Raw genomic sequence first — 16,401 nt, 5'->3', positions numbered from 1 at the left:
ACGTTTGGAATATGTAAAACAAATTGTTAGGGATGTAGGATGTAGAGGGTATACTGAAATGAAACAACTAGCACTAGATAGGGAATCTTTGAGAGCTGCATCAAACCAGTCAAATGACTGAAGACAAAACATATATTTATATTTATAAGCTTTTGAACTGACAGTGGTTTTGGAGTCTAGGAGATGTTAAACATAGTCGAAATTTTCCGGAAGCCCATTATTACAATAGGTAGCTTTCTTATGAAATCTACCTAATTCAGTTAAAAATATACAAAAATATATTTTTTTATTTCGGGGGAAAATATGAGAATTTGGGGAAAAATTACTTATAAAATAGTAAGATAAAAATATATGCATATACATTGGACTTAATATTAAATTGAGCTATATTAGCAAAATTTTGAGAAAACTGACCTCCCCCAAAAAAACTATTTACTCCTACCCGTTGGAGATATAGACCCCCAAACTTTTACAAAAACTTTGCCCATATACACCACGAGTCTATAAAATTTCATGAAAATTGGTTTATCCAGTCAAAATTTATTAAGTTTCAAATACGCCAATAGGGCGTACATACCTTACATACATACATTACTGTCCCAAATTTTTTTTTTTGTTTTTAGTGGGATCCCTGGGTCATGAAACGTCAAAAAATTAAAAAAACCATACCCCATTTTTTTTTATTGATTACCATAGTCTCCCTTCTTGCAGCACAGCCCTAGAGAGCTGTGATGCCAAAAAAGGTACATACCCTGTTGTTTTTTACTTAATTTATCTATTTAGGTCCTAAAAAAAATACTTCTTTATAATTAATTTGTAATTTTTTACCTTCATTTAGAAAAAGAGCAATTCAAATAAGAAATTAAACATTTTTGGTGGTGAAAAAAAAAATTATACGTCGTTCTACAATTTAACAAATTGTTTCTTTGTATCTATTAATTACAATGAAAGCTGTAGTTTATATTAATTATCATAAGCCTGGCTTCTAAAATTAGATCCAAGGCTAAAATTACCTTCTTTGTAACCCACCCTCTCTTTCTAGTACATGTGTTATTTTAAAAAGAATTACAAAAGGTTTGTTTAACAGTTATAAAATTAGCAGGTATACAAAGGGAAGAACTGTTCACGAAATTTATACTTCATCCTTTTTTTGATTTCAACCTTTCATAACATATTTAATTTTTAAATCCCATTAGAAAAAATTATAATACGGATTAAAAATTATTTTAAAGTTTAGATAACCTAAAATTAAATTATATTTAATAAAGAAAAAAATTATTGTACAGTTTTACACAAGAGGTTCGTTGTATTATATAAATTATTTTATTTATTATAATTTTTTTTTGTCATTTGACTAGTTTGATGCAGCTCTCCAAGATTCCCTATCTAGTACTAGTCGTTTCATTTCAGTATACCCTCTACATCCTACATCCCTAACAATTTGTTTTACATATTCCAAACGTGGCCTGCCTACACAAATTTTTCCTTCTACCTGTCCTTCCAATATTAAAGCGACTATACCAAGATGCCTTAATATGTGGTCTATAAGTCTGTCTCTTCGTTCAGCTATATTTTTCCAAATGCTTCTTTCTTCATCTATTTGCCGCAATACCTCTTCATTTGTCACTTTATCCACCCATCTGATTATCCACAAGTCTGATTATTAATATTCTCCGATAGCACCGCATTTCAAAACCTTCTAATCTTTTCTTCTCAGGTACTCCGATTGTCCAAGTTTCACTTCCATATACAGCGACACTCCAAACATATACTTTCAAAAATCTTTTCGTGACATTTAAATTAATTTTTGATGTAAACAAATTATATTTCTTACTGAAGGCTCGTTTAGCTTGTGCTATTCGGCATTTTATATCGCTCCTGCTTCGTCCATCTTTAGTAATTCTACTTCCGAAATAACAAAATTCTTCTACCTCCATAATCTTTTCTTCTCCTATTTTCACATTCAGTGGTCCATCTTTGTTATTTCTACTACATTTCATTACTTTTGTTTTGTTCTTGTTTATTTTCATGCGATAGTTCTTGCGTAGGACTTCATCTATGCCGTTCTATGTTTCTTCTAAATCCTTTTTATTCTCGGCTAGAATTACTATATCATCAGCAAATCGTAGCATCTTTATCTTTTCATCTTGTACTGTTACTCCGGATATAAATTGTTCTTTAACATCATTAACTGCAAGTTCTATGTAAAGATTAAAAAGTAACGATGATAGGGAACATCCTTGTCGAACTCCCTTTCTTATTACGGCTTCTTTCTTATGTTCTTCAATTATTACTGTTGCTGTTTGGTTCCTGTACATCTTAGCAATTGTTCTTCTATCTCTGTATTTGAACCCTAATTTTTTTAAAATGCTGAACATTTTATTCCAGTCTACGTTATCGAATGCCTTTTCTAGGTCTATAAACGCCAAGTATGTTGGTTTGTTTTTCTTTAATCTTCCTTCTACTATTAATCTGAGGCCTAAAATTGCTTCCCTTGTCCCTATACTTTTCCTGAAACCAAATTGGTCTTCTCCTCTCAATTCTTCTGTATAGAATTCTAGTTAAGATTTTTGATGCATGACTTGTTAAAACTAATTGTTCTGTATTCTTCACATTTCAATGCCCCTGCTTTCTTTGGTATCATTACTATAACACTTTTTTTGAAGTCTGACGGAACTTTCCCTTTTTCATAAATATTACACACCAGTTTTTATAATCTATCAATCGTTTCCTCACCTGCACTGCGCAGTAATTCTACAGGTATTCCGTCTATTCTAGGACACTTTCTGCCATTTAAATCTTTTAATGCTCTCTTAAATTCAGATCTCAGTATTGTTTCTCCCATTTCATACTATTTAAGTTCCTCTTCTTCCTCTATAACACCATTTTCTAATTCATTTCCTCCGTATAACCATAGATAGGTTTATTAATGAAAAGAAAATTTAAAATGGTTTTCATCAATGAACCTAATAAATTGTATTTTACCATTTCAAACATATATATTAATAACTTAGAGGTAAAATACTAGATAATGGCTAGATAAAATTTAATTTTTCATATCGATATTATATTAACTTACGTCAATAAATAATAGTATTACAAATCATTTTGTAATAAGAAAAAAGAGAACGCAAATATTATATTCATTGAAAAAGAATATTAAAAAATGTATTTATATACGCAGGTATATGACGTAAATTAAAAAAAAATAAAAAATAACTAGGTTAAAACATAAATGGAAATTTTATCGTAAAAATTAATGACACATTAAACTACAATTAGATAAATCACAGACGTAAACAAATAAGTATATAATACAGCTTGTACGATATAAGAAGTAATCTGACCTTGATAAAATGTAAGTATATAAATACTTTATTCGTCATTAAATAACCGTATTTATTATAACTTAAATTTAAATGTCATTTGATAGTTCCCCCTATACTTTTACGTTAACATTTCCATGCTTGTTATATTTCATTTACTATTCTTCACAACTTAAAGTCTAATCATTAATAGTCAAACTAATTTGCAATCTAAATGACCTATACTGAATTATTCTAATTGTTTTTATCGTAGATTTAAAAAAAAAAAAATATTAAAAATAACAAACTAGAAAATTGGAATACATAAAATATGTTTAAAAAAATTGCGTAAAATAAAATGGAAATGATTTTCCAACTAACCAAAAATGTTTACAATAAAAAGTAGTTCTTACAATATGAAATTCAAATATTACAACACGGTTATTAAACCAGAAAGGTTTTACACAAAAGATACTTTAACATTATAGTAAATTATTACGAAAAAATGAGGAATAAAGTAGTTTCTGATTTTTTTTTACTGTACCTATTGCATGTATTGCATATCAACGTACTAATTGTAGAAAAAACGACGAGTATATCATATCTAATTGTAAAAAAAATCTATTACAGAATATATTTGTAGAATTATTATAATCATTAATTTCAGAGAAATAAAATTTATAACTGGACATCCCCTATATAAAAGATAATGTCCTGACTGATTCACTGACTCATAATCAACGTACAACCAAAACTATTAAAGGTAGAGACTTGAAATTTTCAGGGTACCTTCGTATCTTTAAGTAGGAGTACACCAGGAAAGGATTTTACGAAATTTTGATTTTAAGGAATTCAAATCGATAAAAAACTAAATTTCGTGTTAACAGCGCTATCTGTTGGATGTAAAAGCAACATACGCTTTACAAAAAATTTTGCGATTCCATTGGAATGTTTCCGATATGTATGTCCGCTATAGACTAAAAAACTACTGGACCGATTTACGCGCGGGGAAGAAGGGAGAAAGGGACAAATAAAAAAGGGCAAGAAGGGGAAAATGGAAAAAAGAAAAAAGGGGAAAAATAAATGGAAAGGATAAAAAGAATAAGAAAAATTGGAAAGGGAAGTAAGGGACAGAGAAACGGGAGAAGAAAATGGAAAAAACGGGAAGGGAGAGCGAAGTGAGCATGACCCTCTGATCGTGAGGGTAACCATAGATCACGAGCGAAGCCGCGACGGGGATGCTAGATTTGGGATTGTAACAATTTTTTTATTTATCTTTATTGGACTTTTATATTGAACTATTTTGATTCGTTCATAAAATGGGTTGGTCTAACAAATATTGTTCAATTTTTTATCTTCCTTTATTTAAGTTTTGGGCAACAATTCATTGTTTATCGTATATTCCTTTAGTATTTTTCATAAAAATTTTTATTTACCGTTTTATAAGGATTTAATGAAAATTTAAATATAATATTGTTGATTAAATATTTTTTATTTAAAAAAAAATACGTTTGCTATTAAAAAAGCATTGCGAGTGAAGCTACATCTATAATGTGGGCGAAGTCGCAACGGCGTACGCTAGTACATTATATAAAAGTTATGAGTAAGTTATAAAAAAAAAACAGTCAAAGAATCAGTCATAAAAATATAAGGTGTTTATAAAGATAAAATCCGATTCTGTAAGGAATGTCACAACAAGTATTTAGTTTGTCACCATTCCTTTTTAACTTGTTTTTAGAGATTAAAAATGCAGACAAAAACTGAAAGAAAAATTTTAGAATTTTGTAACAATCTAGAAAAAGAAAATATAGTATTGAAACCACAGATGGTTATTTTGGCAAAAGCTGAAGATGAGTTAAAATAATAAACATGTCACGGATTTACTGATAAGAAAAAAATTAAGTTTGGAATAAAAGAAATAAAAATTAAATATGAGAGAAAGAAGCATAATTAGAAATTAAATATAAAAATTAGGGAATACATTAGCGTTTTATTATTTAGGTAGCTGAATTACAAATAAATTTACAACCTTAATAAATTTATCAACCTTTTTTTTTCTTTTCTCCCCTGTTCAGCCCCCGGAAATCACCGTCAGATATTACTTCAGAGGATGAATGAGGATGATATGTATGAAGTGTAGTCTTGTACATTTTCAGTTCGACCATTCCTGAGATGTGTGGTTAATTGAAACCCAACCACCAAAGAACACCGGTATCCACGATCTAGTATTCAAATCCGTATAAAAATAACTGACTTTACTACGACTTGAACGGTGGACTTCCTAATCAGCTGATCTGAGAAGATGCGTTTACCACTAGACCAACCCGGTGGGTTAACTAAACTTAACCTACACTCGCTTTGCTCGGTAACCGTTTTATTTATATTTATTCGTTGATTTTATTCAAACATGCTTCTTCCAAACGTATTTGAGAGAGAGAGGTCCAATATAAGTATCATGTTTATAATTACAAATGTAATCTAACCAAACATAACCTAAGCTCGCTTCGCTCGCTAACCTTTTGAGCGTAGGTTAAGTTTGGTTAGATTATAATTATAATTTCTCTACAAATACCTCCATATGCCCACTGATTTGGAAGAAAAAATTGAAAAAAAGTAGCTGACGGATTCCGAAAAAGTACCCAAAAAATTCTTTGGGGGTAATACTGAGGGGGCCGATCAAAGTTTAAAGAATATCAATTATTTAAAACTTATTTTAGTTTATCTTATTAGTTATATTTATAGACCTAGAAAAGGCATTCGATAACGTAGACTAGAATAAAATATTCACCATTTTAAAATAAATTAGGGTTCAAATACAGAGATAGAAGAACAATTGCTAACATTTACAGGAACCAAACAGCAACAGTAATAATTGAAGAACATAAAAAAGAAGCTGTAATAAGAAAGGGAATCCGAGGAGGATGTTCCCTATCCCCGTTACTTTTTAATCTTTACATAGAACTAGCAGTTAATGATGTTAAAAACAATTTAGATTCGCAGTAACAGTACAGGGTGAAAAGATAAAGATGCTACGATTTACTGATGATATCGATTTTCTAGCGGAGAGTAAAAAGGATTTAGAAGAAACAATGAACGGCATAGATGAAGTCCTACGCAAGAAATACCGCATGAAAATAAACAAGAACAAAGCAAAAGTAATGAAATGTAGTAGTAATAACAAAGATGGACCACTGAATGTGAAAATAGGTAGAAGAATTTTGTTATTTGCGAAGTAGAATTACTAAAGATGGATGAAACAGGAGCGATATAAAATACCGAATATCACAGGCGAAACGAGCCTTCAGTCAGAAATATAATTTGTTTACATCAAATATTAATTTAAATGTCAGGAAAAGATTTTTGAAAGTATATATGTTCGGAGCGTCGCTTTATATGGAAGTGAAACTTGGACGATCGGAGTACCTGAGAAGAAAAGATTATAAACTTTTGAAATGCGGTGCTATAGGAGTATGTTAAAAATCAGATGGGTGGATAAAGTGACAAATGTAGAGGTATTGCGGCAAATAGATAAAGAAAGAAGCATTTGGAAAAATATAGCTTAAAGAAGGGACAGCCTTATAGGCCACATATTAATGCATCCTGGAATAGATACTTTAATATTGGAGAGACAGGTAGAAGGAAAATATTGTGCAGGCAGGCAACGTTTGGAATATGTAAAAAATAAATTGTTAGGGATGTAGGATGTAGAGGGTATACCGAAATGAAACGACTAGCATTAGCTAGGGAATCTTGGAGAGCTGCATCAAACCAGTCAAATGACTGAAGACAAAAAAAATTTATAATAAAATTTTATTTAAACTCCCCCCAACCATAAAAATAATTTTATATATTTTTGGTACATTATTCAACAGAATTTTTTTTTAGTTTCTGTCATTTAACATAGGTAAAGTAAACAAACCATAATCCTTTTTTGGGAGATGATTTTTGTCGTGAGAGAACAGAAAAAAGTAAAAAGAAGTTTTTTTTTCATACATCACTATTTTCCTTATTTCAAACTCTTGAATTAGTGTCCAAATTATTTTCCCCTTACCTCTTGAATAATTTTGTATGTATATATATATGTGTGTGTGTGTGTGTGTGTGTGTGTGTATGTATGTATGTATGTGTGTGTGTGTGGGTGTGAAGTTTATATTCAAATCTGTTTAAAAATAAAACAGGATTGAATTTTTTTCTAATTAATTATAATTTATTTATTTTTGTAACTACTGCATTCTAAGCGGGCGAGTAAATATGTCTGTCAAAAATCTATTTTCGTCAATAGGAGAGCGATGAATATTTCAAACGACAACTTAGCAAAGTAATAAGTAAATTCTTTAAAACTGCTACTCCTAATTTCTATAATGTTTATTAAAATATTTACCGAAAAGTTTGAAAAAAATAAAAAATAAATAAAATGGAAGAAAGAACTGATGTAAAAAAATTTAACATTAAAATAAGTGCAAATATAAAACCTGCGAAATTTTGATTTAAATTTATATCTAATTAAACAAATTGTATATATATATTTACATGTATAGTGTGTGTGTGTGTATGTGTGTGCGTAAACAAAAGAAAGGAGGAACAGATAAATGTGAAGAATACAGAAGAACAATTAGTTTAACTACTCACGCATCAAATATTTTAACTAGAATTCTGTACAGAAGAATTGAGAGGAGAGTGGAAGAAGTGATAGGAGAAGACCAATTTCGTTCCAGGAAAAGTATAGGGACAAGAGAAGCAATTTTAGCGCTCGGATTAATAGTAGAAGAAAGATTAAAGAAAAAAAAAAGAAACATACTTGGCGTTTATAGAACTAGAAAAGGGATTCGATAACGTAGACTGGAATAAAATGTTCAACATTTTTAATAAATTAGGGTTCAAATACAGAAATAGAAGAACAATCGCTAACACTTACAGGAACCAAACAGCAAAAGTAACAATTGAAGAATATAAGAAAGAAGCCGTAATAAGAAAGGGAGTCCGACAAGGATGTTCCCTATCTCTGTTACTTTTTAATCTTTACATGGAACTAGCAGTTAATGATGTTAAAGAACAATTTAGATCCGAAGTAACAGTACAAGGTGAAAAGATAAAGATTCTCTTTTGGAAAAATACAATTAAAAGTAGAGACAGACTTATAGGCCACATACTAAGGCATCCTGGAATAGTCGCTTTGATATTGGAAGGACAAGTAGAAGGAAAAAAATTGTGTAGGCAGGCCACGTTTGGAATATGTAAAAGAAATTGTTAGGGGTGTAGGATGTGGAGGGTATACCGAAATGAAACGACTAGCACTAGATAGGGAATCTTGGAGAGCTGCATCAAACCAGTCAAATGACTGAATACAAAAAAAATTTCATTAAATCCTGATAAAACGATAAATAAATTTTTTTTTAAGGAATAAACGATAAACAACGAATTGTTGCCCAAAACTTAAATAAAGGAAGATAAAAAACTGAGCAATATTTGTTAGACCAATCCATTTTATGAATGAATTAAAATAGTTCAATATAAAAGTCCAATAAAGATAAATAAAAAATTTGTTACAATCCCAAATCTAGCATCCCCATCGCGGCTTCGCCCGTGCTCTATGGTTACTTGCGCTTCCCATCACGGTCAGAGAGTCATGGCTCGCTTCGCTCTCCCTTCCCGTTTTCTCCCGTTTCTCTTTCCTTTACTACCCTTTCCTCTTCCCCGTTTTTCCTTTTCATTTCCCCCTTCTTCCCTTTTACCTATTTCGATTTTTCCCTATTTCCCTTATCCAATTTTACCCTTTCTCCCTTCTTTTCGCTAGTAATTTTTTAGTCTATAGAGGCCACACATATCGGAAACACTGCAATGGAATCGTGAAATATTTAATATAGCGTATGTTGCTTTTATGTCCAACAGATAGCGCTGTTAACAGAAAATTTAGTTTTTTTATCGATTTGAAACCCCTTAAAATCAAAATTTCGCAAAATCCTTTACTAGTGTACTCCTACTTAGACATACGAAGGTACCCTGAAAATTTCAATTGTCTACTCATAATAGTTTTGGTTGTACGTTGATTATGAGTCAATGAATCAGTCAGGACATTCTCTTTTATATAAGAGATAGTATCTACGTTAGATATAAAAAAATCTGATATGGACACTACATGACTTCCTTATACGCCTGTTAAATTATATATAAACATTTTTTTAAATTAAAAGTACATAAAATTTTATTTCATTAATAACTTCTGATTTTTTCATATTTTATTTTACTGTTATTATTGAATTAGGTACTTACGTATTAACGCCACCGCAGCTACAGCTTTATTTAAAAACAAAATAACGCTCGCTAACCTCGACTAATTAACACCGTAATTTTTTGAGTATTTATTTAACAAATTCATTAATTATTGCAATTACTTATTATTTAAATAATCAAAAAACTCCTGTTAATTAGTCAAGGTTAGCGAGCGAAGCGAGCGTAGGTTAAGTTTGGTTAAATTATATTTATAAAATAAATAAATATAAATAACCGTTTATTAAAATTAATAAAGAGACTATTTTGAATCTATGTTGAACTCTATATCGGCGGCCCATTTTCCACCGAAATCCGATTGACTACTTTGTTTTTAAATAAAGCAGTAGCTGCGGTGGCGTTAAGACGTAAGTACCTTGAATTATTATTTACTGTAATTTTTTTTTACAGAAGTTAATAATTATTAATAAATCAACATATTTAAACAAAAACGAGGAAATGAAGTCGAATTCGATATGCCTTCCCCTTGTAAGATCCAAATTTTTCATTAATTAAAATTTTATTTTATTTTATAACATATATCGTTGCAACGACTAAAACTAAACTCTCAATGAGGGCTTATTACTGCAGTTAAGAAAAAGTCCAAAATCCAAACTGGTCCTTTTTGAACACTTTTGGTCCAGTTCATTGCAATCAAAAGGGAGAGGGGGCACAACTAGATATTACAACAATCCTAAATCCAAAACTTTCAACATTCTACGGCTAATCATTTTTTAGTTATGCGAGATATATTCATATAGACGTCACGTCGAACCTAGTCAAAATGAACTCAGGGATGGCTAAAATGGATATTTCCAGTGAAAATTAAAAAAACCGAATTTTTTCGCGATTACAATACTTCCTTAATAATCAACAAGTTGTAATATTTTTCTGGAATAGGTTAATTACTTCTTATATAGTGGAAAAATATAATACATGAAAAAACTTTAAAAACGACTTTTTCAACAAATTTTGAACTTTTAAAAAAAGGTATTTTTTTGAACACTGTTATTTCAGTCGATTGCAATTAAAAGGGGAGGTGCACAACTAGATGTTACAAGTCTTAAATCCAAAATTTTAACATCCTAAGTCTAATCGTTTTTGAATTATGCGAAACGCCACGCCGAAACTAGTCAAAACGGATATTTCAGTTGAAATCTGAAAACCAATATTTTTTTCGCGATCATAATACTTCCTTTACTTCGTACAAGGAAATAAATTATTAATTAATAAAGATCAAAAACATTTAATTTTTTTTTAAAAAAGAGGTTAAAATTCTGAAAACAAATCTGTAATACTTTCCCCGCCCGTAAGTATTTTTTATTTTTTTGCGTAGTTACTTGCACTGTTACTATATATAGGAAGGCATAAAAAAATGTTCACATAAAAACTTGACGTAAATAAAAAGATAGTATTTTTGATTTTGGGGGAACGGGGAGGAGTATTTGGGTGTTTTTAAATGATAAAAGAAACACGTATTAATTACAGAGTTTAATATAAGGTGGGATTATGTTAGCAAAATTTTGAGAAAAATGATCTCAAAGAAACTATCTACATTACTTCCTTGAGATATTAATCCGAAACTTTCACCATCACAACCCTGTAGGGTGAAAACACCCCCCCCCTTCCTAGGGGGAGGGTAACCTTGTGACGTTACCGATCGCCACACCACCCCCTCTGTTCCAAGCCCTGAGGGGCTTTACCGGAGGTCATCTCTAGAACCTCTTACAGATTACATCTCAGTCATCAACCAGGCCTCGGTGGGGATGCCACCGATGTAAATACCTCGGCAGACATTTGCATCAGTAAATTACAAATCAATATACACCTTAAACGGACATCTTCACATCTAGCCTAACATGATTCCCTCCAACTAACTGACCGAAACCGCGGAAGCGCAAATCCCGCGCCTAGTAAGGATTTGACAACACCGCTCGTGACTGTGAATGCCTCAAAAAACGAACGAGTTTAAAGTTAAATCAGTGCTACACTCATACCAATTATAATTATGTTTTACGCAAAATAGAAATTCAGACCTACATCACATTAAGTCAACCAATTTAGGTCACCTAACTTTTACCAATAAATTGCCCTATAAATATCTGTACCAAATTTCATCAAAATTGGTTTATCAGGTAAAACGTTATTATGCTTCAAACACCCCAACACGTACATATAAACATTTCCTCAATTTGTTTTTTGTTACCTTGGTTATGAAACGTCGAGAAATACAAAAAATTTCTTCTTAAAATTACACCACGGATTTCCAAACTTTTTTGATTGCGTACTCTTAAGACGTAAATAAAAAAGTTATACCCCATATAGTATATACATATATATTTGTGTTCGGTTGTGTCCGCGTGTCTATATGTAGTCAGAAAACAAATTATTTATACTACTTCTTTAGCATACCCCCTGGGGTACGCGTGCCCTACTTTGGACACCACTGCTCTGGAGCTATATTTTCAAGAAAGTAAAAATTGAGAATACGAGTAAAACGATATCGTAAAGGTGCATACACTTAAAAAAATATATATATATATATAAACTTTATAATTATGGTACATAAATTGGGGATCCCACAATTTATTTTTTGTCATTTACCTTTAATTAATTTTTTTTTATTTCGTGGAAACAATACAACAGAATTTTATTAATATATTAAGTTATTTTTATAAAAATAAATTTAGAATATTATATATATATAAATTGATATCTAAATAATGAAAATGATAATAATAATAGATTAAATATTAAGATAAGTTAATATAATTTTATCAAAATACCTAAAAGTTTTATTATTTAGAAATTCGTAAAATTATAAAATAAATTATCAAAGAATGTAGAATTTTCATCCAAAAATGTATTATTGACCTGTATAATATAATATTCTTTTATATTAAAAAAAATATAAATAGAGAAATATTATAATATACTTCGTATAGAATTTTAAATCAATAAAATATAAAAAAATTTTAAAATAAATTTAAATAGCAAAAAAAAACCATTTTTTTATGAATTAATAATAGAATCTGATATATAGAAAGGAAATTGTATAAAAAGAATAATAATAATTAAAGAACACTGTGATAGATAATGTAATATACATATATATCCTGTTTTTTAATATTTAAAGACCACTTAAAGAAAAGTATGTGTATTAAAAGCAACATAAAAATATATTTAAAAAACATATTTCAGGATCTATTTTAAAAAATAATTATTAAAAATAATAACAAATAAATAACTTACCAGCAGCCTGTGATGATTTCCTGGTACCTTCGTCACTAAATAAAGGTAAATGCCTTCGCGAACAATTTGTTAATTTAAAATTTAAAACACTATTAGTAAACAAAAAAATTAAAAAAAATGTAAAGTTTCCCATTTTTAGAAATAAAATAATGATACTAGTAAACAAAAAATTAAATATAATTATTAAAAAATTGTAATGCACTTAGTCATATCATTTATTAAAGAAATTTAAAAAAATATATATATAATATAAATTAACCTATTACACGAAAATAAATTTTAATAAAATTATAATTAATCATTTTATTAAAAATTAAAATACATTATATTTATTAAAAAAAAAAAAAAAAAAACTGTTCATAAATCGTTTAAAAAATGAAACAAAACACAAATTACATTAACGCTGAGATCAACACGGTATTGACGACGCACGTACAACGGTTGAACACCAACTAAAGTTAGCTTACAACAAACACTGTAGATATCGCGTGATCGGGCTAGTCCCTATCGTCATAACAGATGTGCTGTGCTTCTAGTTACCACTATACAATCCCCCCACCATACCACCACACATCACTTCACCAACGTACACAACAACTCTATAATACATATACACACACACACACACAACAGACATTGAATGACATGACTACAACACCTCAGTTGAGGTATTTGCCCATCCGTCCGTATGTATGCATGTGATTATGCCGATTTACAAATGTTACCATGTGTTGTTCCCTTACTACATATATATATATATATATACAAGGTATCATAAAAGAATGGTGCGATTTTGAACATGGTTTAAATTAAAACAGAATTACTTACAATTTATGTTTTTTTTTATTTTTCAAATTTGTCGTCTCAAACATTTTTTTACATAATTAATAAATTTCAATATGTGCGCCCTTAGTCGCTCGACAAATGTCCAAACGATACTCAACTTCTCTCCAAACATTAGTTAACATTTCTTCGTTAATGGTTGTCATCGCTTCATTAATCCCTGTTTTTTAGTTAGTCTATAACGGACACACATATCGGAAACATTGAAATGGAATCGTAAAATATTCAGTATAGCGTGTGTTGATTTTACATCCAACAGATAGCGCTGTTTTTACCTTTCATAGGTGTGACATCTTAGGTATATAAAAATACACGTGTATTCAAATGAACAGCCCAGCAGAGATGCACCGTGAAGGGTAGCCATTAAAGAAGTGAATGAAAATCTTCTCCTATCCATTCCTAAAAATACTTACAATTAAATAACTTAAATTAAATCAATTGCGATTCCCTCCGGAGAAGGGGGCGCATTGCTCCCCATTAGGGCCCCGTTGTGGCGTATTCCTGCTAGCCTATGAAGCGTTAGCACCGAAAGGACTTTAGTGGACGGTCTGAAGGGGAATTACGTCGGGAGCACGGGTTATAAAAGATTGGTCTCCCGTGGTCGGACCCAGAAATGGGTTTGAGAACGCTGGACTCGAACGGATATGGAACGCTATAAAAAAAATCCGTCCACAAAACTAAAAGAAATCTATCTTTAAACTCATAGGCATTAAAATAAACCTTTGAAACCCCACCGATTAACAGAATCATACAGCAGCAAGGGACACTGTCCAGGCTCTGCGATTCGAAGGGAGAAATTTGTGAAACTCCCGCGACTTTTGTGTTCCGTTCCGCCAAATGTAACGTTGTGTTAACATTTCAAAGCAACTGATGAAGAACTTTCGGAGATTTAAGATTTTGAACAAACGAACATTTATATTTTTTATTCATATAGATATTTTAATTTTTTTTTCGCATATCTCTCTGCGCGTAATTGTAGTGCAAGTGATCCAAAAAGGAAAATATTTTGGGGGTGGGAAAACCGATCAAAATTTAAAAACCGTTTTTTTGTGATTTTTATTAAATCTTTTCATGTATTTATTATTTTTTCACTATATAATAAGAAGTAATTAACCAATGCCAGAAAAATATTACAACTTGTTGACAGTTAAGAAAGTATTGTAATCGCGAAAAATTTCGGTTTTAAATTTTCACTGGAAATATCCATTTTAACCATCCTTGAGTCCATTTTGATTAGTTTCGTCGTGAGGTCTATATGAAAGTATGTATCTCGCATAACTAAAAAATGATTAGCCGTAGAATGTTGAAATTTTGGATTTAGGACTGTTGTAATATTTAGTTGTGCCCCCTCCCACTTTTGATTGCAATGGACTGGACCAAAAGTGTTCAAAAAATACCAGTTTGGATTTTGGAATTTTTCTTAACTGCAGTAATAAGCCATCATTGAGAGCTTTAAAACGATATATCATAAGTGTATTTATTTTCATTGGTTCCAGAGTTATAACCAAATAAAATTTTAAGCCGTAATAAGAAAGGGAGTCCGACAAGGATGTTCCCTATCTCCGTTACTTTTTAATCTTTACATGGATCTAGCAGTTAATGATGTTAAAGAACAATTTAGATTCGGAGTAACAGTACAAGGTGAAAAGATAAAGATGCTACGATTTGCTGATGATATAGTAATTCTAGCCGAGAATAAAAAGGATTTAGAAGAAACAATGAACGGCATAGATGAAGTCCTACGCAAAAACTTTCGCATGAAAATAAACAAGAACAAAACAAAAGTAATGAAATGTAGTAGAAATAACAAAGATGGACCACTGAATGTGAAAATAGGAGGAGAAAAGATTATGGAGGTAGAAGAATTTTGTTATTTGGGAAGTAGAATTACTAAAGATGGACGAAGCAGGAGCGATATAAAATGCCGAATAGCACAAGCTAAACGAGCCTTCAGTAAGAAATATAATTTGTTTACATCAAAAAATAATTTAAATGTCAGGAAAAGATTTTTTTTGAAAGTATATGTTTGGAGTGTCGCTTTATATGGAAGTGAAACTTGGACGATCGGAGTATCTGAGAATAAAAGATTACAAGCTTTTGAAATGTGGTGCTATAGGAGAATGTTAAAAACCAGATGGGTGGATAAAGTGACAAATGAATAGGTGTTGCGGCAAATAGATGAAGAAACAAGCATTTGGAAAAATATAGTTATAAGAAGAGACAGACTTATAGGCCACATAATAAGGCATCCTGGAATAGTCGCTTTAATATTGGAAGGACAGGTAGAAGGAAAAAATTGTGTAGGCAGATCACGTTTGGAATATGTAAAACAAATTGTTAGGGATGTAGGATGTAGAGGGTATACTGAAATGAAACGACTAGCACTAGATAGGGAATCTTGGAGAGCTGCATCAAACCAGTCAAATGACTGAAGACAAAAAAAAAAAAGATTTTAATGAAATATTTGGATCTTATAAGGGAAAAGTACATCCATTGTTCTTTAACATCATTAACTGCTAGTTCAATGTAAAGATTAAAAAGTAACGGAGATAGGGAACATCCTTGTCGGACTCCCTTTCTTATTACGGCTTCTTTCTTATGTTCTTCAATTGTTACTGTTGCTGTTTGGTTCCTGTACATGTTAGCAACTGTTCTTCTATCTCTGTATTTGAACCGTAATTTTTTTAAAATGCTGAACATTTTATTCCAGTCTACGTTATCGAATGCCTTTTCT

General features: G+C 30.6%; 1 protein-coding gene across 1 annotated transcript in view; it reads right to left on the bottom strand.

The window, feature by feature from the left end:
• sog (chordin short gastrulation) overlaps positions 1-13,022 on the bottom strand; it is a 245,801-nt gene extending 232,779 nt beyond the window's left edge. The window contains exon 1 of the mRNA XM_075381914.1: positions 12,825-13,022. Within this exon, the coding sequence (XP_075238029.1) occupies positions 12,825-12,957 (133 nt within the window). The 5' untranslated portion in view covers positions 12,958-13,022. The remainder of the gene's footprint in view (positions 1-12,824) is intronic.
• Positions 13,023-16,401: the final 3,379 nt, after the last annotated feature.

Source organism: Lycorma delicatula, chromosome 13 (genome assembly GCF_047948215.1).
Source record: "Lycorma delicatula isolate Av1 chromosome 13, ASM4794821v1, whole genome shotgun sequence".
Taxonomy (NCBI): domain Eukaryota; kingdom Metazoa; phylum Arthropoda; class Insecta; order Hemiptera; family Fulgoridae; genus Lycorma; species Lycorma delicatula.
This window is presented reverse-complemented; position numbering and strand designations above follow the sequence as displayed.